General features: G+C 36.3%; 4 protein-coding genes and 1 non-coding gene across 10 annotated transcripts; 3 read left to right on the top strand and 2 right to left on the bottom strand.

Moving 5' to 3' along the window:
- The first annotated feature begins 3,040 nt into the window (after positions 1–3,040).
- Positions 3,041–7,854, top strand: LOC147558280 (putative serine/threonine-protein kinase PBL22). Of its 2 annotated transcripts, XM_086657469.1 has the most exons (9): positions 3,178–3,404; positions 3,563–3,775; positions 5,755–6,110; positions 6,203–6,441; positions 6,541–6,667; positions 6,749–6,820; positions 6,955–7,132; positions 7,217–7,349; positions 7,472–7,854. In XM_086657469.1, exons 3-9 carry the CDS (start codon positions 5,894–5,896, stop codon positions 7,715–7,717), a joined length of 1,212 nt encoding a protein of 403 aa, XP_086513595.1. In that variant the 5' UTR covers positions 3,178–3,404; positions 3,563–3,775; positions 5,755–5,893; the 3' UTR covers positions 7,718–7,854. The 2 variants fall into 2 exon arrangements, with proteins under 2 accessions (XP_086513594.1, XP_086513595.1); XM_086657468.1 differs by having other exon boundaries at positions 3,041–3,768.
- A 5,693-nt stretch (positions 7,855–13,547) lies between these two features.
- LOC147558281 (V-type proton ATPase subunit G-like) lies at positions 13,548–15,605 on the top strand. Of its 2 annotated transcripts, none has more exons than XM_086659899.1 (4): positions 13,548–13,700; positions 14,584–14,683; positions 14,828–14,928; positions 15,273–15,605. In XM_086659899.1, the coding sequence occupies exons 2-4, from the start codon at positions 14,599–14,601 to the stop codon at positions 15,414–15,416; spliced, it is 330 nt and encodes a 109-aa protein (XP_086516025.1). In that variant the 5' UTR covers positions 13,548–13,700; positions 14,584–14,598; the 3' UTR covers positions 15,417–15,605. The 2 variants fall into 2 exon arrangements, with proteins under 2 accessions (XP_086516025.1, XP_086516026.1); XM_086659900.1 differs by having other exon boundaries at positions 13,570–13,700; positions 14,593–14,683.
- A 136-nt stretch (positions 15,606–15,741) lies between these two features.
- On the top strand, positions 15,742–15,814 carry TRNAR-CCU (transfer RNA arginine (anticodon CCU)). Its single transcript has one exon. It is a non-coding gene; the product is annotated as a tRNA-Arg (tRNA).
- Positions 15,815–16,446: 632 nt separating this feature from the next.
- On the bottom strand, positions 16,447–19,188 carry LOC147558283 (DHBP synthase RibB-like alpha/beta domain-containing protein). 2 transcript variants are annotated; one of them, XM_086659901.1, is made up of 5 exons: positions 19,038–19,188; positions 18,639–18,873; positions 17,974–18,149; positions 16,979–17,270; positions 16,447–16,831 (listed from the first exon to the last, which is right to left on the bottom strand). In XM_086659901.1, the coding sequence occupies exons 1-5, from the start codon at positions 19,111–19,113 to the stop codon at positions 16,759–16,761; spliced, it is 852 nt and encodes a 283-aa protein (XP_086516027.1). In that variant the 5' UTR covers positions 19,114–19,188; the 3' UTR covers positions 16,447–16,758. The 2 variants fall into 2 exon arrangements, with proteins under 2 accessions (XP_086516027.1, XP_086516028.1); XM_086659902.1 differs by having other exon boundaries at positions 19,021–19,188.
- Positions 19,189–19,463: 275 nt separating this feature from the next.
- LOC147558284 (uncharacterized) lies at positions 19,464–24,638 on the bottom strand. Of its 3 annotated transcripts, XM_086659906.1 has the most exons (9): positions 23,983–24,174; positions 23,655–23,852; positions 21,939–22,415; positions 21,553–21,727; positions 21,106–21,403; positions 20,532–20,604; positions 20,361–20,451; positions 20,073–20,152; positions 19,464–19,829 (listed from the first exon to the last, which is right to left on the bottom strand). In XM_086659906.1, the coding sequence occupies exons 2-9, from the start codon at positions 23,742–23,744 to the stop codon at positions 19,617–19,619; spliced, it is 1,497 nt and encodes a 498-aa protein (XP_086516032.1). In that variant the 5' UTR covers positions 23,745–23,852; positions 23,983–24,174; the 3' UTR covers positions 19,464–19,616. The 3 variants fall into 3 exon arrangements, 2 of the variants coding, with proteins under 2 accessions (XP_086516032.1, XP_086516031.1); XR_015234332.1 differs by having other exon boundaries at positions 20,302–20,451; positions 23,655–24,638; XM_086659905.1 differs by having other exon boundaries at positions 23,655–24,230.
- Positions 24,639–25,456: the final 818 nt, after the last annotated feature.

Consider the following 25,456-nt stretch of genomic DNA (forward strand, 5'->3'; position numbering starts at 1 on the left):
TTTGATAATTTTGTATAACATAAATATAGAAATTTCCGTGCCCTATGGGCAAGGATTATACCCTAGTCTATATAACAAATTAGCTAGGTTTTGGTGCCATGTCATAAACATTGTCTATAAATCTTGACCGCGCAATTTTTATTGGTAAATCAAGTCCTTTCTTTTTAAAAGAGGTTTTAAAAGATAAAAGACTAAAAGTCAAAATAAACTACCCACTTCTTATAAAATCTCACACTATTTCTCTCTCTCTCCTAATTTTGGTTGTTTTCTTAGTTTTTAGCAATTTTCTAAATTCTAGTTATTTTAGAGTTTTAGTATTTTTAGACTTCTATTATTTTAGGGTTTCTAGCCTATAAATAGGCCTTTTATGTTTATTGTAAAGGGAACTTAGTTTATTGAATAAAATTTTGTTTGATTTAATCAATCATAGAGGAGCGATCTCTATACTTTTAATCTCTTGCCTACTGCACGTTGCATCACTTTAGAGACAGAAAAATCCCGAAATATTCCGTCAAACGAGAAGTTTAAAGTGCAACGCTGGAAAATGACGTCCAAACAACAAGTCAATTATAGGAAAGGGGTGTCCAAACAACAAGTCAATTATAGGAAAGGGGTGTCCAAACAACAAATCTCCCTAACAACTGATAATTAAAATGTTTTAACAGTATTGAAGATGGTTGGATTTAGGGATGGAAAAACGGTCTGATAAACGGAGAATCGGCCCTATTCGCCCGGTCCGTGAGGACTCGTAGACCGAAGTGAGCCCCAGGCCGAGTCGGGCTTACCCGACCCGTTGTATTGGGTGTTAGTGGGCGGGACTCGGTCAAGGCCTCCAATCCGAGTCCCGACCGATTATACCCGCCCGTTAGCTACCCATTGTATCGGGTTAGACGTTTATTACTATTTCTTCATATACTTTTTAGGGCTTTTTAGAGTTAAAGAGAGAAAGAGATTCTAAAGTGAAAGATTCTACAAAGAGAGGGAGGGGGAGAAATGGGAAGAGATGAAGTACTAGCAAGATAAAGCGTTCTCCCCTTTCAGTTCTTCCATGATCTTCATGCCATTAACCTAAAGAGATGAAGTGCTAGCGACGAGAAGAGAGTTCTCTAATTTGAATCTTTATGTTCTTGTAGAAAAGTATTTGTATTTATGTTTTTTGTTTCTTTTTCTATCTTTTTTTCTGTAAAATTCATATATTATCACTTTCTCTGTGAAGTAGGAACCAACTTACATAACATGAATTGATTTGTTCATTTTGATAGTAGATCTGTTCATCAATAGATTGATTCACTTCCATAACTAGTAAGAACTCAAGTTTTGAAAAGAAAACCCTAAAAAATTTTGCTTCAATAGGAGCCCGTTACCCGAGTGCCCTGCAACCCGAGAGCCATGAGACTTCCAACGGGCTACGGGCACCCGATTCTGTAAAAATGTCTGCCCGATAGGTCCGATAGACCCTAACGGTCAATAGGATGACTCACCCGATCCTCCTGACTCAAAAAAAAAATTTGCGGACGCCGGAGCCCGACCGATTCCCACCCCTAATTGGATTTGGATGCTAGTATAATAGTTGTTTTTTTTTGTCTCTTTCTATTTTGTATTCTCTCACTTCATGGATTTCTTTCTCTCTCTAGTCCAGTACCAAAACCAGAATAACAATTGTTACCATTATTTATTGAATGGGCGCTTCAAGTCCTATCATTTTTTCATGTCTGTTTTTTTCTTGCTATTGGTCTGATTAATTTGAGAGTAAACATATTTCTAGACATCCCCGCCGTCTCAGAAACATTCTTTTTTGTCACTCAATCAATCTCTATTTCTCTCTCTCACTTTTTTTGGTGAAGGTTGGAACTTGAAACTTGGAAAATCAACTTATTCACAAGTTGTAACTATTCATTCTACAGTATTTTGGTGGACAGTCTTGACTTCTTTCACCCAATGTGGGATTATCTCAACAATTTATCTCTACACATTGGCTCTTAACTTCGATATTTATTGGGCCAAGACTTGTCTTGCCCCAAAAGTTAGCGAGAGAGGTAAGGTTTTCTCGGTACCGTGTGGTGGGGGGTGTGGGTTGTGCGCCTGCACTAGCCCCCACCACAAAAGGGCCCCTACAAAATGAAATACAAAGTGGGTAAATAAGTGATATCCGTAAACTGGGGCATCTATGTATCAACAACTGAGTTGGTGTTTTCTCTGCCTAGTCCCCGTTGATCGAGGGTTTGAGTCCCTGTTAGGATTTTCTTTTTCATTCTTTTAATCACATTCATTTGACGATATATCATACTTCCTGAAGTTTTAATAATTTTCTTTTCCTAATTTCATTTATTAAAGATCACGCAATGATAAAATAAAGAAGATTGAGCAAAGTTGGTAAAACTAGTGATAGGAAGAATAAGATATTAAGAGTTCGACTAACATTTTGTTTAACTTATGAACTTATATTACTCTTGAGAAACTCAAACTTTTGTGATAAAATTTTAATATATAAAATTTCAACTTCATTTTTTTTTCAACATCATGGTAGCAACATTTGGCTAGAAATAGTAGTCATATGTGATATTTTACAATTATTATCTCTATCATTTTTCCTTTTTGATAATTCGACTACGATCTACATTAGTTGTTACAAGGCATTGATACATCATGAAGATGTGATGAACACGATAACCGCCTAATTTAAATCATGAGTGAAAGAGGTCTAAAGCCCGACTAATTTATTACATTATTTACTTTATTTATAGCCTAAATTATCGTCTCTATCATTGATTATATTTCTTTACTATTGTAAGAATTTACAACTTATTATATAGATAGACCTCGCTTAAATTTTGGCACCGGACCTCCAAATTCTCAGCCACGGACCTCGATTTTTCCACACTTGTAAACTCACCCTCTACCCCTTCCACAACTAAGTGGGATTATCTCAACCTTTTTCAGTCTCTTCAATTGGGAAATTGGATTTTTAAGGAAACCCATTCTTATTGATCTTTATTGAACTTTTTATTTTAAAAAGATATTCCATATTAATTTGTGATTTGTGTTTGGGGAGTCAGAAAATTCAGAACTTTCTGAAGTTTGATTGAACCACTAACAGAAACAGGGCTACTTTATGTCTATGATTGATGGAATATCTTTTGCCAAGATTCCTTCTAAATTTCATCTTCCTCTGTTTCTGCAACTTTTGATTTTATCCAACAAAACTATGGGCATTGTGATTCTGAATTCAACTTTAGAGCTTAAAAACAAACACATGGAGGTTTAAAGTCTTTTCTGTTTTTCATTTTAGTCTTTATTTCTTCATTTGGATACTGGAGTTTGAAAGAAACCAAGAAGTTCTTTTGGAATTCTGTGATTTTTGGGATTCAAATTAATCTTGGGTTCCTAAAATTCAAGAACAAAATGCTGAAAAAAGTCTTCTGTTTTTAGCTTTTCTAGAATATTGCTAACTCTTCACCCAAGATCTTTTCTATAAAGGAAATCCAGATTTTCCATCTTAATTACATAATTTTTCAGTTAATCGATTTGAAGTTTGAATTTTGAGTCACCCATTTTTCTTTAGGGTTACAAGTTTATGTGTTTCTTGAAAGTCATTTAAGAGCCATTAAAGAAGAAGACTGAAGGACAAACAAAGACCAGAAAGTGACTAGTTCATGTTGGTTTGCTTCAAAAGAGTAATGCTTGTCGATCGTGCGCCATTGGTGGTGGTCAAAGCTGCCATTTCTTCTGATAATTCAGCTCTGAGAACTGAATGGGTAAAATCATGAAGTATATAGTAAGCTTTTCTTCTTCTTCCAAGTTGTCCTCATTTTTGATAAACTATTAGGTTGTACTATTTGTCTTCTAACTTCGCCAATACGGTGTAAATTGGATAGTTGTGTACTAGTTTATGGACTTGGACTAGAGAAATGGTTTAGGTAGTGGATAGCAATTCGATATTACGTAAGGGAAATCGATAAATTCAATGATTTAGTCATGTTTTCAAGTTTGTTATCTGTGTCCAATATATAGTTCATTGGCTCTTGGTCTTAACAAATATGCAAAAAGAAATATATCTAGGGAAACCCTCTTTGTCTACAACATTGTTCCAATCTTAACATGTTTATAAGTAAAACTCAACTATAAAAGAAACACGAGAGATTTACGTGGTTCGGTTGGTGAGACCTACTCCATGGCGAACAATGGCGGGATGATTTTCACTGTAAAAGAAAAAAAATTACAGAGATTTCTCGGGTGATTTAGCATTTGTACATGACTAAGACCCTAGCACTCAGCCGCCTCTTAACCGTCTCCCCAAGACCGCCTTAAGGATACAGCTTTTACATTGATAACAAGCCCTTATAAGATTTAGGGCAAACATAAGTAAACGGGTCGGCCAAAATTTCAGGCATCACAAGCAGGTTAGACATCGACCCATATTCAAGGCATTTTCAACATTCTTCATTGTTCTATGTTTACTATAGTTGCTACTTACTTGGTATTGATAGCACGGTAAGTTGAAACCTTCGTACCAAAGTGTGGTACTAAATGTGTTTATAAACCTAAGGATCCTGATAGTTTTCCTCAGAAAGTTTTTCGCCCATTATCTTCTTTAGTATAGATGACTTTACGGAGTTTTATATCTGTTGAAGAATGATACTAACGCTATTGTAGAAACCGGATCTGTTTTCTGTCAGTTTGGGCAACCAAACGTTGTCCAAATCAAGATCAGGATGGACCATTGGATTCGTCTCGTCGAGCTCTTGAATTTAGACATAAATTTTGTCAGAATCCGATTTCATATGAATGAGTTATCATTGATTTACTTTGGGAAAATATAGGGATAACTACAACGTGTAGTTTTATTATTAGTACCGTATTGGAAAAATAAGGAAAGTTCTACTTCCTTATATAGACTTTTCCTTATGTTACTAATAATAGATTGGTTGGGATGATGGGATGGCACGCATCACGCGCGGCGTGGGCGAATGGGCGTTTAGGGCGCATTGGGCGCTTTAGAGGCGCCCGCACGCACTTTGCATGTACGCATCGTCGCGAGGAGCGATTGGAGCCTTGGGTTTTACGATCATAACTATGATCTGACGATCAGGATATTTGGCGCTCTTAAGATAGATCCGTTGATGATCTAACGGTGGGCGTTCAATGCGCAAGATCTTAATAGATCCGTTAAGATCTGACGGTCAACATGGCACCCGAAAACCAACAGTCAAATATGATTGTTGGGAAGCATCCATTCATCTATTGGCACCCATACGCAGTGGTGTCAATACCCCTATAAATACCATGAGAATTCAGCAAACATTTTTATTAGTTTTTTTTGCATTTCTGAGCATTCATTTTCATGCATTAGAGTTTAAGGATCGTTGTTCAGAAGTTCATATTACTTACCAAGTTCGTCAGGCTATCATAACTAAGAGGTACCATCTTTACTTTGATAGGTAATCCGTTTTATCCTGGGAGACATACACCATTACTGTTGGTACTGATATACAGGGTGTAAATTGTCTTAAGGACAGAGGTATCCTCGACTCGGATATTTTACATTTGATTTTTCTTTTTTATAATTACTCTTTTTATCTTAATTGTTAGAAGATAACTCTTTCTCTGATTTAAGAGATAGAAAGACAAACAAAAGTGGGTGTACTATGTTTTGTTAAAAAACAGAAAGATTAAGAACTATTCTCTGAAAAGAGAACCAGGGAAACAACATTATATATGTTGAAGAATGATACTAACGCTATTCTTGTTCCATAGGTTGCTAGGAGCACTTCCTCAGTGTCAAAAAAAATGACTAATCAGTTCATCGCCTTGTACCACGAACGAATCTCTGTCTCAGAGTTTAACTCTAGTACTTCTAGATGTCTATAAATCGAGAAAAACAAAGATTGTAGCAATGGCTGGTGGGGATGTTAGGAATCCAAAATTGACATCTTCACAACATATTGCTTCCAAGAATTCAAGAAAACTGAAGATAGTACCCATAGTCGGAAGTTGTCTTGGAGCAACTTTGCTTGTTATCTTCATTTTATTACTAGTTTATGTATGTTTGATGCGAATTAAAAGATCGGTTAGTAGGACATCTGAGATAGGATCTTCTGCACCATCTCCTGGTAAACCAACCTTTAATTTCATAAGAACTTCAATTTATCAAAATGGGGAACTTCTTATCTATTTGTTTGACATTTATGTGTTATATATACAGGAGCATTGCATAACAGAGAAAATGGGGCACCGAATTCTCGTGTTGAATCTCCATATGAGACAGGGCAACCTAGGCAATTCACGATTGTCGAACTGCAACATGCCACCTCCAATTTTAGTGAAAGTAATGTTATAGGTGAAGGTGGATTTGGCTTAGTTTATAAAGGACTACTACGAGATGGATTGATCGTGACTATCAAGAGACGTATACATGAACCAACTCAATCCTTCGTTCGTGAGGTGACACTTTTACTAGATGGATCGGTCTTCTTCATTTCGGAGTTCTGAAAAATGAGTCTAGATGAGATAGTAATAACTAATTTGATTGTTTGGTTACAGGTTGAGCAAATAGGTTGTATACACCACAAGCATCTTTTGAAGCTTATCGGTTGGTGCCAAGAAAGCCATCAACAGTTGCTTGTCTATGACTATCTTCCTAATGGGAATGTTGGAAATCATCTATATGGTTTCTCTCTCTCTCTCTCTCAACATTTCTATCTCTGGGATGCATCTATGTCACCCTTTTAACCCAAACATAGTTTTGCAGACAGTGAAGGTTTTCCAATCAGAAAGTTAGACGTTCGGCAACGTTTTACCATTGCTATTAATGCAGCTAAAGGTAAGACCGTACTCGTCTTATATACTATATCTTATTGGCCTGTGATTTATTGCTTCGCGAATAACAGTTTCTTATTCGAAATCATAAGTGAAGTATGATATAACTTATTCTTTATGTCTTAATACATAAATCAGGACTGGAATATCTCCATGGTTTAGTACCCATTTTCTTGCATATGCACTTCAGAACAAGAAACATTCTTCTTGACGACAACTTCACTGTCAAGGTTTCTGATTTTGGGTTATCCAAATTCGTTGGTGATGCTAACCGTGTTGGATCATCTTTAGCTACCGACTACTTCCTTGACCCAGAGTATGTTCCCTTAAAACCTCTCAAAAACCATGATCTTTGGTTAGATTCTATCTACACGACCAATAACCGAATGCCTTTTTTCAGGTTAAGATCATCGAATGAGTTTTCCCCGAAGAATGATGTGTACAGTTTTGGGGTTTTCTTACTCGAACTAATAAGTGGACGTGAAGCACATGATAGGAATCAGTCAGAACTATCAACGAGTCTAATAGCGCAAGTTAGTTACTAGTTCTTTTTACTTCAAATAGTTCTAGAGTATTTGCATAACAACGATATCGAACGTCTTTAACATTCAACTTTCTTACATTTTATTGTATTGTTTTCCTTTTTCTTGTCAAGGCTAAGTGTATTAGTAACCTCGACGAGTTTGTTGACGACATACAGAGAGAGAAAACAAGTAAAGCTGCATTGAGACGAATCTTCGAGTTAGCTTTGATGTGTGTAGATACTGGTATAAGAAGACCAAAAATGGACATGGTGGTGAAAGAGCTAGAACTGATTCACAAAAGAGAAATGGGGCATAAGGACACTAATAATGGTGAAGAAATTAGTGTAGTTACTCTTGGAAGTGAGCTCTTCAAGTAGAACTCTTTATCATGATTCAACCAGTTATTCTTTTATTTGATTGCTGTTTGTAATTTGCCTAACTACCAAGAAAAAAAAACAGTATAAATTTCGGAGTATTATAAGCAATTATAAGCAATATGATAGGTTCAAAATCATCAGTTCTGTGATCAATTTGTTCGTATACAAAATTTGGTGCCTCCTGACATCGGGCGCGGTCCATTCTGGCAATAAGTACTTAGATTTTCATTTTCTTTTTTACCTATAACCAGGTTAGTAACTTAATGGACAAAGGAGTAGGCTGAGTCAGGGGATTTTATAGATCAATCGGGAAATACTACTTAATTAGAATTATTTCCGGAGCAGTTACACTAGTTGGTCCCCAAACATCCATATGAAGGAGTTCAAATGGTCGAGTAGTGTGTGTTATTGAAATTGAAAAAGGTAATTTCTTACTTCTACCAATCTTCACAAAACAAAGGTTTAGTACAAGAGTCTGAAATAGGTAAAATGTTCTTGATTCTCTGAATGGATTGAAAAGAAGGATGCCCAAGTCTTTTGTGCCAAATGGTAGAAGATGCAACATTAGTGTGAAAGGCTGTGACAGCAGGAGATTGAGAGATTGAAATGGGCATAGGATACAAGCCATCCTCAGCTGGTCCTTGGAAAAGCAATCTCTGAGATTGAAGATCCTTCACAACAAATTGGTTAGGATCAAAAGTGACAGAACACTTGTTATCCTTGGTAAATTTATGAATGAATAAGAGATTATGTGTAGCTTTAGGAACATGTAATATACCTTTTAAAGCAAACATATTTCGATTACTTTAAAAGTTAGAAGAGCCTATGTGGGAGATACACATACCTTGGCCACTAGCAGTGTTGACAGATTCAGAACCAGAGTAGGATGAAGAAGAAGCAATGTTAGAAAGGTCAGGAGTGATATGATTTGATGCTCCTGTGTCAGCATACCAAGGATTAACACCATTAATGTTGGCTGCAGCAAACATAGCTGAGAGATTCCTAGGTGGATTTCTTCCTTGAAGTGAAAAATTCATCCTATGATTGCACTCATAGGCAACATGACCAATTTTGTTACAAATCTGGCATCTAGGTGGAGGTTTATCTGAATTGCCTGAAGAAACTCCTGATTGAGAAGATGAATTAGGCTTTGTTGAAGAAACATTATGCTGATGAAAAGGTCTTCCACCACCTCTACCATGTGATTTCTTATTCTCATAGAAATTACGACTTTTAGAGTTGTTATTGTGATGAGAAGAAGAAATAAGGAAAGCCTGATTGACTGATTCAGCTGATTTCTTGATTTTATCAGAAATAGTAATTTCCTCACTAACCAGTAGATTATGAAGTTCATTTATAGTGACAGGAGGATGCCGAACCCTAATAGCTGCCGAAAAAGCATCAAACTCAGATGGAAGTCCTCTAAGCATAGTAACAATTATTTCATTCTTAGACGCAGGTGAACCAACAGCTGCTAGACAGTCAATAATCTTCTTGATCTGACTTAGATATTCTGTAATTGATAAATTTCCTTTTGAAATATCTCGAAGTTTATGTTGAAGTTGAAGAATATGAGCAGTAGATGAAGCTGCAAAGTTTTCTTCAAGACTTAACCACAATTCTCGAGAAGAGGTTATGCCAACAACATATGGTATAACAGAATCAGAAAGAGTGGAGTTTAACCAGATTAGAAGTGATTGATCTTCTTCAATCCACTCCACATATGATTGATTCAGAGTTTCAGTACTCTGATCATCTTCATTTAAAAACTTTGGAGGACATAATCTTGTTCCTTCGATTATGTCAATAACTCTGTATTTTTTGAGGATAGGAAGAAATAAAGATTTCCAAGTCATATAGTTATCACCTTGGAGTTTAATAGGAATGGCATTAGCCATTGAGCTGATCGAAATCGTGTTTATCTTTGGATATTCCATTTAGCTGTGAATTGAATTTGACAAAGAAGACGAAGATTATAGTGAGAGAAAGCTGAAAAAGGATGAAATTTCAGATGAAGATGAAACAAGGAAGATGAAGATGAAGTTTTAGATGAAGAAGATTACTGAATCTAGAGAGAGAAAGAAAATTAGAGAGAAATTGAATCTTTGCTCTGATACCATAATGAGAGAAATGAGAAATCTATTATTGATGATCTCAATTTACACTTATATAGAGGAGTTAGTTACAGATCTTGTTAGAAGTCTGTTAGAGGAAGTTAGGAATCAGTTAGGTTGTTAGGGCTCATGATATAGTGTGATAGGCCACATACAACTCAATACATCATACCCACATTAAACATATAATCCTAACACTCGGTTTACACCTGAGATACACTCCTCTTACACTATAGCTATTAGAAATCACTTGCAGGTTGACACGAACTACGACACAGGTTATCTGACTGATGGTCTTACTTTCGACGGGGTGAGCATAATTATCTAAAGGCCGCGGCTTTGGAGAATAAAGAAAATTCTCCGGAGAATAAATTCTCGAGGGAATCCAGATTTTTTTAAAATTCTTTGGAGAATAAATTTTTATGAGGAATACAGAATACATTTTTTTGAAAGTTCTCCTCCATCTCATCTGTTCTCTCTGCCACTTCATCTTCTCGCCACCTCATCATCTTCTCGCCACCTCATCATCTTCTCCGGCGAAGGTCGCCGACCGGCCAATTTTCCGGCGGCGACCTTCAAACATAAAAAAAAAAAAAAAAAAAAAAATTTCTCTCTCCAATTTTTTTTCTTTTCCTCTCTCTCTAGAACAGATCTAGAGAGAGGGGGAAAAAAATTGGAGAGAGAAAAATTCCTCTTTTTTTATGTTTGAATGTCGCCGGTCGGAAAATTAACCGGTCGGCGACCTTCGCCAGAAAAGATGATAAGATGGCGTGAAGATGAGGTGGTAGAGAGAGGTGATGAGATGGAGGAGCCTTTTTTATAGCATCTTCAAAATTAGAAGCCCCTTAACAATAAAAAGAAACATAAAAGTCAATCTTATTTGACTAGTTTTAACAAAAGTCTTTATTCCCCGGAGAATTTTCTTTATTCCCAAAACCGCGGCCTTATCTAAAACGTAAAAAGAAATCTTTGCAGAGAGGAAGAATGAGGGATGTGTTCCTTATATGGAAAACAATTAGGACTAAAACGTTACTAGAAGAATTCAAATTTTCATTCTGTCCTTAGACCCTTAAAAGACCATTATATATTTGTACAAGTCCAACCTTGGAGGGGCTTAGACCTACAATCTATTTTTTTATTATTAATTAAATGAAAGGGTTCTACTAAAAAAAATTAACTCCAACCATTAAGGGGTTTAGAGACTAGAGTGTGCTCCATAACGCCATAATTTGGCGTTATGGAAGGATTGGGTAACCAAACAACCCCGAAAAACGCCATTGTCTTCCAGGGCTGTGAACAATGTGACCAACCATACTGTTCATCTCACTATTTTGGCGGGATGGTAGGGCATGCCCTTACTTTTTTCCATTTAGATATTCTTTTTAGTCCAATCTAATGTTATTTTTTTCTTTTAATCCTTTTAGTGTTTCTTTTTTGTGTGTTTGGTCTCATAAAAATTGTAATTACTTAATGACATTAGAATAAAACTGAAAATTAAACATTTGACTAAAATATTCGAAAAAAACTATCTTGCATATTTTTATTTATACCCTTAATTACACAGAATCGATGTATTATAATTATCATCTTCACCAAGTATCGATTTTGTGTACTTCGAATTTTCGGAGACATTACAGTACTATTAGTCCGAAGTGAACAACTTATTGAAGAATCAATAATGTTCATCATTGCCTTTTTTCCATAGATGATCAATCAGAGCATCTCGTAGTGCAAAATGAGTTTTTTTATCTTTAATTTGCTTATGTCTTAATAAGAATCGTTTGAAACGTCCTGCTTCATTTTCAACAATTTCTACACTTGGAATTTTAGTAAAATATCGTATTAGTCAATTTGTAATTTTGGTAAAATGTCGTAGTTTTAGAAAAATATCGTATTAGTTTCAAATTTGTAATTTTAGTAAAATATCGTATTAGTTTTAATTTGTAGTTTAAGTCTTGTAATTTCAATTAGTTGTTATGTAATCTTATTTTATTTAAAAAAAATTAGTGTTAAAAGGATAAAAATGAAATTTGGTGTGATGATACTGATACGGTGGGAGTTTTAGAATTTTGTCTTTGGGTTCAACAAAATCTTTTTTTTGTTGCAATTTGGGTTAAACAATTTGAAAACACCAAAGAATTTGGTGAAGATTCCTTTCTGATGTTCTTTTTGTGCTAACCATTGGGGATGCTCTTAGGCTTCAAATTTTGTACATTTGCAAAACATGTGTGCGGTATTTTGTGGGTGTGGGAAAAACGTGTATGATCACGTACATGTGCAAAACCCGTGTGTGAACTTTAGAGTCGACTCAGCTTCTCTGTGGGCCTGAGCCTAAGCTCAGTCCAAAGAAAAGTCGCTGGACCTTGGGGTGAGGCTAAAAATTTGAATTTTCAGCCTCAGTCCTAACCGATTGGACATACCGAACATTATTCGGTTCGACTCGGCTGAAAAATCGATCAATCAATTCTGATTTATTTTGGCTTCAGTTTGATTTAGCTAAACTGCAATTAATTAGTTCGGCTTAGGGGTGGGAATCGGTTCGGACGGGCGGGAGACAACACTAACTCAACCGGTCCGGACAAAACATGCACAAGTCCTAAGTGTCTACTCAAATATCCGTACAAAACAAGCAGACTTTTGGGGATTTTTCTCCAACAAAGTGTCTGTCTGTAACTGTTTCTATAGTCGTGCAAACCGGGTATCGGTCGGTCGGGCTCACTCACTAGTGAACAAATAAAGTAATTTTTATTTGAAATTAAAACGGTTTAGTAGCTAAATATAACTTCTAAACTTCCACTTTACAATTCCAAAAAGTAAATGAATACAAAATTATAAGATAATCATTGAGATTTCTCATGGATAACAATTAGTTTTATTCTTCTTCTCATGGATTACGATCGGTGGATTCTACTATGAGATATTAAGATTTTGGATGAGAGAGAGACTAGAGAAGTAGAGAGGCGAAGACAAGATTAAGAGAAGTGATTTTCTAAGGTTGTACATTTTTATTCTTGAAATCTAAAGGTTGTGTAGCTAACCCTACAGATCTAAAGGCTTAAAATCAATCATATAAGCGGGCGGGAATAACAGATAAGATAAACGGACGGGTATGGACGGGTTCGGTCGAACGGACTATATAAGCGGGCGGACTCGGTCGGATCACCGGGTAAGGAGGACCTATGTCCGTGTCCGTCCGCTTAAGCTCTTTCGGTCGGGCGGGTACGGATCGATTCGGGCATCGGACGGTCACAGACCCTTCGAACTCGGACAGTCGTGGGCGGGTTCCGGGTAAAAATCCCACCCTTAGTTTGGCTCGACTTGATTTGAATTTACACTTTCATGGAATCGAACCTGGGTCTGCCTTGTTGCAGAGTGGATCCCCAACCACTAGACCAACAAGTGGTATACTTTTGTTAACCAATTTTAGCCTTGTTTTTTCTTTTCTTTTGTTTGAATATTGACTACAATGATCATTACAAAGGCATTGATAAGCACGATAACTGTCGAAGTATTATTGGCCTAAAGCCTGACGAAATAATGGCCTAAAATATGCAGAAACTACTTTATTTATATCTAAGTTCAGTATTCCTGAATTTCACTTATATGAAATCGAACTTGGTACCTCCGCATTGCAGAGTAGATGCATACTCCCAAGTATATTCCCCTCACAGGACAAGGCCATTTTGATCTTTGGAGGATGACAAAATTGTGAAAATACCAAAGTGGTTTGCACTCTGAGGGGAGTACGTCTGAGAGTAATGCCCATGGCCCCATTGTTGGCATTTTTAACCTTGTTATATATTCGCACTTTTTAGATGTTGACTTGTAAAAGCACCTCTCGTTGAATCTCGAAATCCCCTTTTCCTTCGGTACGTCTCTCTCTCTGTCACAGTTTCTACACATATCAATCTTTTCGATAACTAAAATCGCATCATCTAGATTGACATATAAATATATCAATTTTACCGTGGATTGTTAGATTTTAGTATCGATTACATATTTCTCTTATGATTTTGATCCGATCTTCTATTCTCTTGACTGAAAATTCCATCTTTTCAGTTTTTACTGATCAGCAAAAACTGACCCTTAATGGTCCTAATTTGATGAAATTATGGTGGCTTATGACGTTTTGTAATTGTATTTTCATTATATGGATCAACTAGTTTACGTCTTGGATCTCTGTAGGAACAAATGCATTTCTAAGATTTATGGGTTTACAGTTTTAGGTCTAGATCTTGATCATACTGTTGGAAGGGTTCTCAAAGATCTTGATTATGAGTTTTTTTTTTTTTGCTTAATTAGATCTAATTTTCCTAATTGTCAATGCAAATGAATCCTGGATGGATGGGCTATATATCATGTAAAGGGTTTGTATTAAATCTATGCAGGATCTGATGATATCAGAGTCCTTAACATAATGTTCTTGTGAAAGCTTACACATTTGACATCTAACTTCCAATAGATTATTCCTATTGAGCTCGAAAATTAGCCACGATGACCTTAATTTTGAGAATTTATTCACTTGAAATCCCCGAGTGGTATGTTTCGCCAAGATAGGTTGAACGACGATCCTGAATTCACAAATTTAACACTCTAAACACATGTGTGCTCAATTAACTGCATACTTTATTGTCTTGCTCTTGTTCAGGCCCTTTCAGAGTACTAGCAAGGCCAACCTGCAAGACTTCTTTCTATAGGAGTCTGATATCCATCATCTATGTCATTTTCTTAATTCTCGGACTTTGTTTGTAGCATTTACAGGTAATTATGGATTCTAACAGACAAGGTGGAATTCAGCACTTGTTAGCTGCCGAACAAGAAGCGCAAAACATTGTCAATGGTGCCAGAAACGGTATTTTTTTTCCCATATATTTTATGCATATCCAGATTATGAATTTAATATTTCACACTTTTTGCTACGAGTCGTGTGACTTCTCTTGCTGAATGAATTTGGAAGATATAATGTTCTAAGATTTTGATTTGATTTCTCCTCCAGATAAAATGGCCAGGCTAAAACAGGCGAAAGATGAGGCTGAGACAGAAATCCGCCAATTCCGTGCTCAAATAGAAGGTCAATTTCAGAATAAAGTTTCAGAGGTAAATGGGATGCCATTGGTTGTCACATAGACTTTGGGTTCAACTTGATAAGACACGTACACCATTAGTTATATGTCTTGCCCACACACTAATATAGTAATGTACACTTCAAACTAATTGGATAGTAGAAAGGTAAAACCTCGTGTTAGAATGGAATTTACGGTAGAGGCCATGAATGATGACGCCTGAGCTTCTCCAACATGAACTTCGGCTTAACCGATACTTCTTTCATACGTAAAAAGTAGTCTATACATGGGCAAATTTTCTAATCTCTTTATATCAATAGTCTCTTCATTGTTGATATTAATGCTGCTTTTGAATTTCTTATTCCTTTCTGAAAACAGAGCAGTGGAGACTCGGGTGCTAATGTGAAGCGACTTGAACAGGAAACAGAAGGAAAGATTCATCACCTGAAATCGGAGTCCGCAAGAATCTCCCAGGATGTTGTTGACATGCTCCTGAAACATGTGACGACCGTGAAAATCTAAGTTCCGTTTTGTTACAACATGTTTTTATTTTGTTTTTATCCTGGTAACCGAGAGTACTAGGTTTTGCTATTAAGACATGATAGTGAGATGACCGGAAAAAGGGGTGTTTTACACATCTCTAAACATATTGTTTGATTATGTGGATTTGATGATTCTTACGATTTGAGCGAATAAAATTATGTTCCTTTATAACCATGTTAATTTCCTTTTTTACTCTTCATCAGACTTATTTCATCATCTGTAAGAAGGGTATGGTTTTGGTGAGTAAAATCTTGAATGTCTGTTAACCAACAAATAATTTTATCATCTTGATTGAACAACAAGAGCGCCTGTAGCTCAGTGGATAGAGCGTCTGTTTCCTAAGCAGAAAGTCGTAGGTTCGACCCCTACCTGGCGCGTTTCTTTTTTCTTTCTTTTTCCACTCAACTGCTGATCTTTTCTACTTTACACTGACTCAGCTCATTCAGAACTTGATGTCTGTTTGACTGACTCAAATGATGCCCGAATCATCTACTCACTCAAATATGACGACAAGAACAACACACCTAAAATCTAACTTGAATCAATTTAGACTTCGAGTTAGATTTTTAAATCTGAGTATCTGACTTGGGATCATTATCAGGTGCGGTTAGTAGGCAATACAAAAATGTGATGTTTTGAACAAACCCATTATATCAACAATATTGAGTTGAGGTCCACTGCCCATCAGTGTAGCAGTTGGACACCCCTCTTAAGTCCATGACATCGTGGGATCGAGTCTCGCTGGAAGCAGTTTGTCATCAAGATTTATCTATGTAATTTAGGCAATATAAAGTAAATATTGTAATAAATTTGTCAGGCTTTACGCCTCTTTTATATTGTCTGTGTAGACCTCTTTCATTATGGTTTAAATTAGTCGGTTGTCGTGCTCATCACATCTTCATGATATATAAATGCCTTCTAACAACAAGCGCAGATCGTAGTCGATTTCTCAAAAAAAAAAAAAACAATATTGAGTTGAGTTTGTAAAGATTTAGATGATACCCTACCATTAACGACGTAAATAACATCATTTTAATTTAGCAATCATCCTTAAGTATCAGCAAAAGAATCTCTTTAATGATTAAAATTCCCACAATTATAGTGAGTTCTTGGCAAATAATAACAGTTCAGAACCCATTAAATAGACTAATCAGCTAACAATTTTCCTCACAATCTCTTTATCGAGTAATATTTTTTTAGGAGAGATTTTGCTGACGGTAGAGATAATCTTTGACATGTAATGACTTCCCCAGTACGAGGAAAACCCTCAGGAAATCATTTGAGTCATCTACGAGAACGGTTACTGAATCAGCAGCATTTATTAAATAGCTTGTGCTCCATCACCGTCTTCTAGCGAGTGTCTTTGAAGGATTTTGACAGTCTCTTCCATGGCACTATAGTTAGAAAGCAACATACATAACAAGTATCAGGCTATTGGAATTCATATAGCAGTAGCAGTACAGATTTAGGAAACATGTATTAATGTTAATCACTAGTTAAGTACTAAGAAAAACGGATTTCTAACAGATATTCGAATTTACCTTCCAGGTCTAAGGATTTTGTACTTTCCTAGCCTTGTGAGGTCTACAACGGTCGATCCAGCACGGCCTGAAGGAAGAACTCCACCATCAAAAACATACTCACAGTGCTCCCAAAGGTTCTCAAAGTCTTTGATGCACACACTACTAGGTTGTCCGCTTAAATTTGCACTAGTAAGAGCAAGTGCACTTTCAGAACCCCGTGCAATTACTCGGATAAAGTCAGAATTTGGCACACGAACTCCTATACTGTCCAATCCTGGATTCAGGGATTTCTCGAGTATACTAGACTCACCTGCAAATGAAAAGAAAATTATATGGTTCCGGCACAAACCCTTCGACCAGAATTTATGTTTGACTGAAGTGGTCTTATTAGTGGATCCCATGTCTTACTAACTAGAAAAAGCCAGACAAACCCTTAACCCAGGATTGACGCTCTTCCTCTTCCCTCTCTTTTTTTTCATTTATCGTTTCTCTTTTCGCATATTATTTATTTAGTTATTTATTCCTTTTTCTCCTTGAAGTATTTACCCGGGAAAAGCAGATTACAATCTAGTTAAATGTTTGCACCTCCACAAGGGTAAAACGTCGATACAGTGGCAAGATATCCATGTCTGCAGTCTGACATGCTATCAACATAACTCTTTGGCCACGAGTCTGATACCAATTTAGGTATTGGGTAGAAAAGCATTATCTACAAGTACGTCGCCTCGTGGATTATGCTCCATGCCACCAGGGTTTATGTTTTATAGGTTTTATGGTGGTTATAGAAATACACTAGAGGATGTAGAATCTAAACAACTAAAGCCCATTTTGCGTATACATATTAGAAATATCGTACGTAGTAGTATGATACTGTGTTATGATACCTAAATATCTAGTACTTGGTTTCTGTACTCAGTATAGAGAGGTACATTGTACCATCTCAATTACTATATCCTTCCTTCTTCATTTTCTTATATAACTAGTAAACATAGAAATAGATCTGAGAAGCAAACCTCGCATTAGCACAACGGTGACAGGTCCAGGAAGAAGACTATCAAGCAATCCATTAGGCAAATGATCCGTAACAGCAAACCGCTCTATATCCAATACATCCCCAACACAAATAGCTAGAGGACTTGTTTGCTTACGCCCTTTAATCTCATATATTCTATGAACTGCTTCAGCTGAACTGTAACGTGCAGAACTAAATTAGTAATGAAAAACTTTACAACCATGAGACAGGAACCCCTCGACAATTTAATAGCAACGAGAAGTAACACGATTAGAATCAAGAATATGATATGTAAAACTGATCCAATGGGTCAATGCTATCAAAACCTAGAAAAGCATAAACCAAAGCCATCTACACCACTACAATCATTAAAGCTCAGAAGAGAACTCCTTAATCTGCAAATCTAAATTCAAATATTTCAGAGTCTTCTCATTGAATAAAAGGGACCAAACCAATTTCCCTCAACATCTTCACTCTTCTCATTGAATTCCTACATGAAGAAGTTTGAAGTAAAACCCTAAAGGGTTTAGTACCTTAGGTCCCTCTTTTACTTTAGAATGACAAATTGGTAAAGCAGAAAATTCAATGAAATGTTCATGGAATTACAGTTCTCCGAGCATGGGTAATTGAAAAGATGAAGAAGAAGAATCAGATTTCAGATCATACCAGGCATCACAAGCAAATCCGTAAAGGGTATCAGTTGGAACAGCAACAACCTTCCCTTCTTTAATTGCTTCAATGGCTTCTTGAACGTGAGCTTCTGCGGCTGGAAAGACTGCCCTAGTTGTATTACCCAAACCCATATCACATCTCTTCAAATTCAAATCCATTGACTTTGAAAGACTTATACAAAATCTCCTAATTTGGGACTGATTTCGCAAAAATTCCAACTTGGGTAGTCCTGAATTTTTATGAAAACAACAATAAAATGGATTCAAAGCTCACAAATCACAACCACAAAATGAATAAACCAATGATTTGGTTAAATCTGATTAGAGAGAGAGAGAGAGAGAGAGAGAGAGAGAGAGAGAGGAGAGAGAGAACTGACGGAATTCTAAAGAGCACCTCGGGAAGAAGTAGATTGAGCAAGACAAGTGGCGAAAACTGGCAATCTTTCAGCTATTTTGGCGGGAAAATTCATCTCTCTATCAAGATATTGTAGAACAAGAAACTCAATTATCCGTTTACTCCCGCGTTTTTGTCAGATTTTCTTCTCTCTTGTCCTTGGAGTTGCCCTAATTTAACAGGGCCAGACTCTCAAGCCCAGTTACTTTCACCACATGGCCCAGTTCGCTACAGGCCCATTTTTCTCCAATGAGAAAACTACTAAGGGCGCTCCGCTTATATTATATTATTATATATTTATAGTGAGTCAATTTCTCAGAGGTGGGTATTGAATGATCATTCTAAAATCATTTTTCATTATATAAAGAAGAAAATCGAGCTTCGAAAAAATTACCCGCATTTCTTTTTGTAGACATGAAATAACCGTTCAGTATAACATCATTGTTTTATTTGATTTAAGCTAAATATTCGCGTGAAATAACAAAACGTATTTACACATTTAGAAATATCAAAGTAATATAACTAACCCTTCAAACACTACAAATTATGGAATATTAGAATTCTATAATTTCTCCGTTGTCATAAAACTGCTGCAGTAGGAGGGTTAACTTGCTGCGAAATAACTGCTGGCTGTTGATCAGGCTGAGTTGTTTCGCGAGATACATGTTGACTATCAGAAGGAACGTGATATCGTCTCCTAAAGAACTCGACAAGAAGTGCATTTCCACTCATCGTAATACCAAAGCCAACGAATGCCGACAAGAAGATCGCTAGAACAGCTTGGACATTGAGCTGTTGAAAAAAGTAGAAGCAGTAAACGCATCAATCAACCTATACCGGTTGTCTAATAACAGTTTAACAAATGCAGATAATAGAAGGTTTCGAGTATAGGGTTTGTGTACGTATAGACATTAAATAACCAACTTAACCGGGAAGAATCATTTGCTTAAAGTAATTTAGTCTGATGCCGAGAAACTCTAACTTTGGCGATCTTCGTAAGCTATGTAACTTCAAGAGAGAAGATGATAGACGTACCAATGTATAGAATAGATGAGCAAAGAGAACTGTGAGCGAAAACTGAACAAATGCGTAAACCCAAACAAATGCTTTCGACACTGAAAATACAAATTATGGGACAAGTTAGATATTAAGGAGAACGGAAAAACTCGGAAACGCAAAGTTGTCCTCTTTGTTGAGGCACCATTGGACGGTTGCCTTTTTAGCCGATATATGTCTCATGGGTCAGAATTCAAACTTTAGTTACCAAGATTCTCTACACAGATAGTGCAATGATATTTTGATAAAAATGCAAACTGCAGTTACCCATAGTTGCTGCTGTCACGGATGCAAGAAGACCCAATACACAGGAAAATGGAAGTGATATTTGAACTGCACTCGGATGCTTCCCATGAACCTGTTAAAAAGTGTATAAAGTACTTAGTAATTATTAACAGAGATATGTCCACAAGTTATTTTAGAAATTAATATGCTCACCAGAAGCTGCTCGAGGAAACAGAAGTAGGCAAGCATGCTAACAATGACCAGAACAGGCACGTTTTGCCAGAGCCTGCTAAGAATTGAAGTTACATTCAAACTTAATTAAGCATTTGTCCGATAATTGAACAGATGGAAATCGTAAAAGAGGGAAACTGTGAGGCAACGTTGAGGTTCGCCGCCTGAGAACATTTTTAACACCCTAATATCTGTTTGCTATTCAACTAGTTTCTCAAATTTAGGTAACTAACAAAACAATAGGAAAATTTCACCAAAGTGACCAAAGTGTCTTTCTCGATTCACAGTTTTGGTATTGTCTAACTCTTATCACTAATCCAATTTCTGAAAACAACCTAAGAGAACATGGTTCTTGGTGTTTCTGTATATTTCAGAAACAATGGAGTGTATGTGGGTCATGAACCAAACGCCAGCTAAAATTCTGTCTTTTAGTTTGTGCTGATTTCCGCAGCAACGCTTGAATCTAAAAGGTGATAAAAATTTAATAATTTTTTTGTTCTTGGTACTGAATTATGTTGTTTGAGACGATAAAGCAAATATGACTACTTTTACTTGCCTGTAGTGACGAACTGGTGATGAGTAAGCTCTATATCTCTGTACATTAAGGTTAGGATGGCTTTCAATTCGTAGAAGAGTGACTGGAAGATTCTGAACTTCCTGTTTACATATATCACAGTTCTTGTTACCCTTGATACTGAACCATTTAACAGCACATTCTTCATGAGCCAGTGCAAGTTCACCTTTGCAGCTACATTCCATCTTGAGGGTTTTAGAGCTTTCACCAAGTTCGACATAACAAATTCTACAGATAGCTTCTTCTTCGGCAATATCTTCACCATCAACATCATTGCCGTCTGAACAACAAGACTGATAAGAAATAAGTCGGTTATCCGAAAATCGGCTTAATGAGCAGATTTCCAGACGGAGTATCCTTATTATGGATGCAAATTGCAAAGTGATTCCAACATAAGATTCAAAAAAAATAAACCTAGAAAGAACATACCTGCATCTACTATTAGAGTGGTGGTACCTGTGGCAGAACCACTCGCTTCCATTGATTGTGGAGTGGACGTTATTACACGAATTATAGCTACTGGAGAGTCAACTCGTTTTACGCCTGTAGCTTTGTCGCTCATGGGAACGGAAAGCGAACGGGTTATACTTCGGGCCCATTTTTCCTGTTATACATTCACATCTAAGAAACGAAGAGAGATGCAATGTTGCTAGAGAGGGTAAAAAAAACGTAAAATACTTAAAAAAAAACATATAATGAATTGTATGTGCAGGTTTGGGTGTCTGATCCACTGATCTTCGGGCATTGTAAAACCACCTTCACAATTCATTAAACAGTAACATGAATAATATAATTGATAAAGGTGGATAATTTACATTTAAATTTGGCGTATCAACTACGCTTTTCTCGTGGAACGACTCCGGCTTTGAGCGCATTAGTGGGAGAACAGGAAGGGAGGCTGCTCTATTCATCTCCTTTGTAAACAACTTTGTAAGAAAGAATGGCCTCGAAACCACAGGTGGTGAAGCTCGTACAACTACCGTGGCATCTTTATCATTCTCTGAATTAGAATTCCCATATGTGAAGCTCAATCCCGTAAGTAGGCTTCTTATGGACGACTTACCTTTACCAGAGGAGGGACCTATCAATCCATCCGTTTTGGCAGAAGCAGGTCCGAGTGTTGGAGAGAGTTTTAGTCCTGGAGCAACAGGATCCGTTGGCGGCACATTGATTGTGAAACTCTCGGGAGTGGAGTCGTTTAAATTTCTTGAGGATGTCTCTGGCAAGAGATTATCTCTTCTCTCGTTCTGAGAATCTTGAGTTCCTTCAGCTACTTCAGTCAAATCTTCGGCCTACAATAACAAGAACGGAAAAGTTTCAGCTAAATATGTTTCTCCTCAAATCGTTAAATCCCTTTCAGTATGTCCATATATAAAACCAGTTAAGGATGAGAGAGACCAGAGTTGTCTTCACCAACATTAGACTCGAAATTATGACAGTCATGCTGATTTTATTGGAGCAACTGGCGGACTCTTATTACTTTGATAAACTATTTAATATTTATAGAGAATACGGTAAAATCAATCTAAGAATCGTCCTTAGTTTTTCCGAGCTCTTAGTTTTTGTTATTCAAGTTTCACACCAGGAACTAAGGTAGAGGTTGGATGTGCATTCAGAAACATACAAAGAGCTCGGAAAAACTCAAATGTACGAGGCATCTGGTATCCCGTCAGTACTTACAAAACTCAATTGACCCATTGGAAATCATTAGGAAAGTTATTGATTAATCAGTAACCCAAACTCCATCTCAATTAATCAAACTAAGTCGAAAATGATATAGAACTCTTAAGAAGGGTCTTACGAAAGAACGACAATTTGTTAAGACTAGAAACTACAAATTAAATCAACAAAGTTTCATTTTTCTTTTCGCAAGCCAACCAGCTGTTTATTTTCGTTTCAAATCTAAGCGAGACCCTGTATTGAACTTACGAACTCAAGTAAACTGCAAGCAATTACGTATAGGGTGAAGAATTGAAGATAAATCTTTTATCTTAAAGATTTCGTACAGCTCGAACTCAAACAATTATGAATTCAAACCAGCTCATCATCTGAGTTGAACACCAATAATTTCATGGTTGATTCCAGTTTCTGATTAAATTAAGCCAAGGGTATCAATATGATTACAGATAATCCACTACCCCATAATTTTTTGTTATACTAACTTTTTTGCTGCTAAAAACAATTCCCCTTTTGACAAAAAGTGTCACTCTGTTTGAAAAAGGTAATTCTAAGAATTCCTCTTTCAACTACTTTAATAACTCCATAGCACCCAAATTCCTAGAATGTACTGATTCCTCATAAATATAAGGAAAAGGACTAAAGTAAACCTAACATAAAGCATATATTGAATTTCCAATTTTGTGTACCAAAGATGCTTTTCATAAACTTTTTTTCTTCTCAATACCAAAAAGTAAGAACTACCCATGATAAAACTTTATGCCAAAATTGCAATGAACTAAAATTTCCATGAAAATTGTAGAGATATAGAGAGAGATTGAAGAAACAAGAAAAAGGAATAAAGCCCAAGATACCTTATGCTTTGGAAGAAGATCATTGTCATCACTATTGCTTGTAATTTGTTCATGCTTCCTTGAAATGGTTATTACCTTTTCATCTCCCATTCTATTTATTTTTGTGCAAAACCCAGAAGAACAAATAAAACCCTTACAAATTACACCTTATCACATACTAAAAACTGAAAAAATCCTTGAATCCCCAAAACCCAAATCCTGAAAGAGAAAGTAGAAGGTAAGAAAGAGAAGGAAAGGGTCAATGGGTATCTGTTATATATAGTGATGTCGTTTGTGAGAGATGAGGAGAGAGAAAATAAAAGTTGGGTAAAAAGAAGGCCTTCCCCACATTCAGTAGTGATGAGCTGAGTAAGTTGGATGAAATTGTTAGGTCTCTTCTATTTGGAAGATTAGAGAGAATCACAGAAAATCGACACCATTCTTCTTCTCTCCGGTTCTCTCTCCCAGATTCATATTTTATTGATGACTATCTCCAAGAGTCACCTTAAATGTGGGGATCAATTTAGATAAATTGTTATTCAGGAAAAAACGGAACTATTAACAGCTATTTAAATAAGTTGTGGTTGTTATAATTGTGTTTTTTTCTTAAAAATATGATTGTTTATAAGATTTATAGGTTTGGGTGGGCCCAGCGCTGTTCAAGTTGCTAGTGATATTGTTCGTTTTGACACTTCAGAGTTATCAGGTTTGAAAATGAATCACTAGAAAATGAAGTTTAAACTCTCGCGAAGAGAAAAACTATCGTGATGATAATGTGTTACAGGATTGCGGACCAATCTTTTGAACAACTAAAATATTATCCACTTTGGCATTTCAAAGTCTCCAACAAAAAGTGTTTAAAACATTTACCACCTTCGTACTTTGTTTCGAATCAATGTGAGATTGCTTCATAGCAATTCCGATTCGAGAGAGGTTTAAGCCTAATCTATTTTTTTCAATCCAAAATTAAATAAGAGGCTCAGCCTCAAAAATCAACTCCAACCCAAGGGAAGCTCAGCCCTAAAATTTGTGCATGTAGAAAACACGTGTATGAATTTTTTGTGGGTGTGCGAAAAATGTGTGTGATCTTGTGTACGTGTGAAACACGTGTGTGAACTACTTTCGACATAAATTTTTTCTTTTCAAATTTTCAGATTTTGAATTTTCCACTTTTTCTACCCAACTAATTACATTTTAAACTAATTAGCGGTTGGATTTTAAAATATTTAGATTTTCAAATGTGTGTGACTCTGCTTTTTCCAAAAATTAATTAGATTAAAAAGAATGTAGTTTTGGCCTTTGGGCTCGGCCTTTAAACCACATGATAGCAGAAATTATCATTATGATAACATGTTATAAAATTATGCAGTGCAATCTTCGGATTGCAAGCGATATCACTCGCTTTCGCACGTCAAGGTCTAACATTTTTAAACGAGACACTACAAAAAGAGTGCTTAAACCCTTACCTAGGAGGCTACACTTTTTTTATTACAAAAAGAGTGCTTAAACCCTTACCAAGGACACTACACCTTTTTTTTTTTTTTTGTTAAAAATAGAATGCTACATTTGTTTGCCTTCTTTTGTTAAAATTGTTAAAATAAAAAACATAAATAAAATGAAATAGCATATTGGGATGTAGCGTACCTTTTTTTTTTCTTTCTTCTTTTGTTGAAGAGAAAATACAACAAGATCAAAGACCTCTAAAACACAAAGTAAAATTCGAGAGGGAGTGCCATGTGCGTCTTCTACGGTGTTTCCTACCCCACTTCACCAGAGTGCCAGCCTGTTTGTTATTCTGTTATGTAGTGTAAGAGAAGATTATG

Source organism: Eschscholzia californica, unplaced genomic scaffold, assembly GCF_041429995.1.
Source record: "Eschscholzia californica isolate CP2 unplaced genomic scaffold, dmEscCali1.0.p SCAF_2, whole genome shotgun sequence".
Taxonomy (NCBI): Eukaryota; Viridiplantae; Streptophyta; class Magnoliopsida; order Ranunculales; family Papaveraceae; genus Eschscholzia; species Eschscholzia californica.

Excerpts from the sequence above, each read along its gene's own strand:
- LOC147558283 (XM_086659901.1), bottom strand. The coding sequence starts at position 19,113 with ATGAATTTTCCCGCCAAAATAGCTGAAAGATTGCCAGTTTTCGCCACT. Across the intron at positions 18,150-18,638 it reads GGATTTGCTTGTGATGCCTG|TTCAGCTGAAGCAGTTCATA; the intron begins GTATGATCTGAA and ends TGCACGTTACAG. Across the intron at positions 16,832-16,978 it reads AAAATCCTTAGACCTGGAAG|TGCCATGGAAGAGACTGTCA; the intron begins GTAAATTCGAAT and ends TTCTAACTATAG.
- LOC147558284 (XM_086659905.1), bottom strand. The coding sequence starts at position 23,744 with ATGGGAGATGAAAAGGTAATAACCATTTCAAGGAAGCATGAACAAATT. Across the intron at positions 22,416-23,654 it reads ATCTTCTTCCAAAGCATAAG|GCCGAAGATTTGACTGAAGT; the intron begins GTATCTTGGGCT and ends TTGTTATTGTAG. Across the intron at positions 20,153-20,360 it reads CGTGACAGCAGCAACTATGG|TGTCGAAAGCATTTGTTTGG; the intron begins GTAACTGCAGTT and ends TTGTATTTTCAG.
- LOC147558281 (XM_086659899.1), top strand. The coding sequence starts at position 14,599 with ATGGATTCTAACAGACAAGGTGGAATTCAGCACTTGTTAGCTGCCGAA. Across the intron at positions 14,684-14,827 it reads TGTCAATGGTGCCAGAAACG|ATAAAATGGCCAGGCTAAAA; the intron begins GTATTTTTTTTC and ends TTTCTCCTCCAG. Across the intron at positions 14,929-15,272 it reads TTCAGAATAAAGTTTCAGAG|AGCAGTGGAGACTCGGGTGC; the intron begins GTAAATGGGATG and ends TTCTGAAAACAG.
- LOC147558280 (XM_086657468.1), top strand. The coding sequence starts at position 5,894 with ATGGCTGGTGGGGATGTTAGGAATCCAAAATTGACATCTTCACAACAT. Across the intron at positions 6,442-6,540 it reads CTCAATCCTTCGTTCGTGAG|GTTGAGCAAATAGGTTGTAT; the intron begins GTGACACTTTTA and ends GTTTGGTTACAG. Across the intron at positions 7,350-7,471 it reads CAACGAGTCTAATAGCGCAA|GCTAAGTGTATTAGTAACCT; the intron begins GTTAGTTACTAG and ends TTTCTTGTCAAG.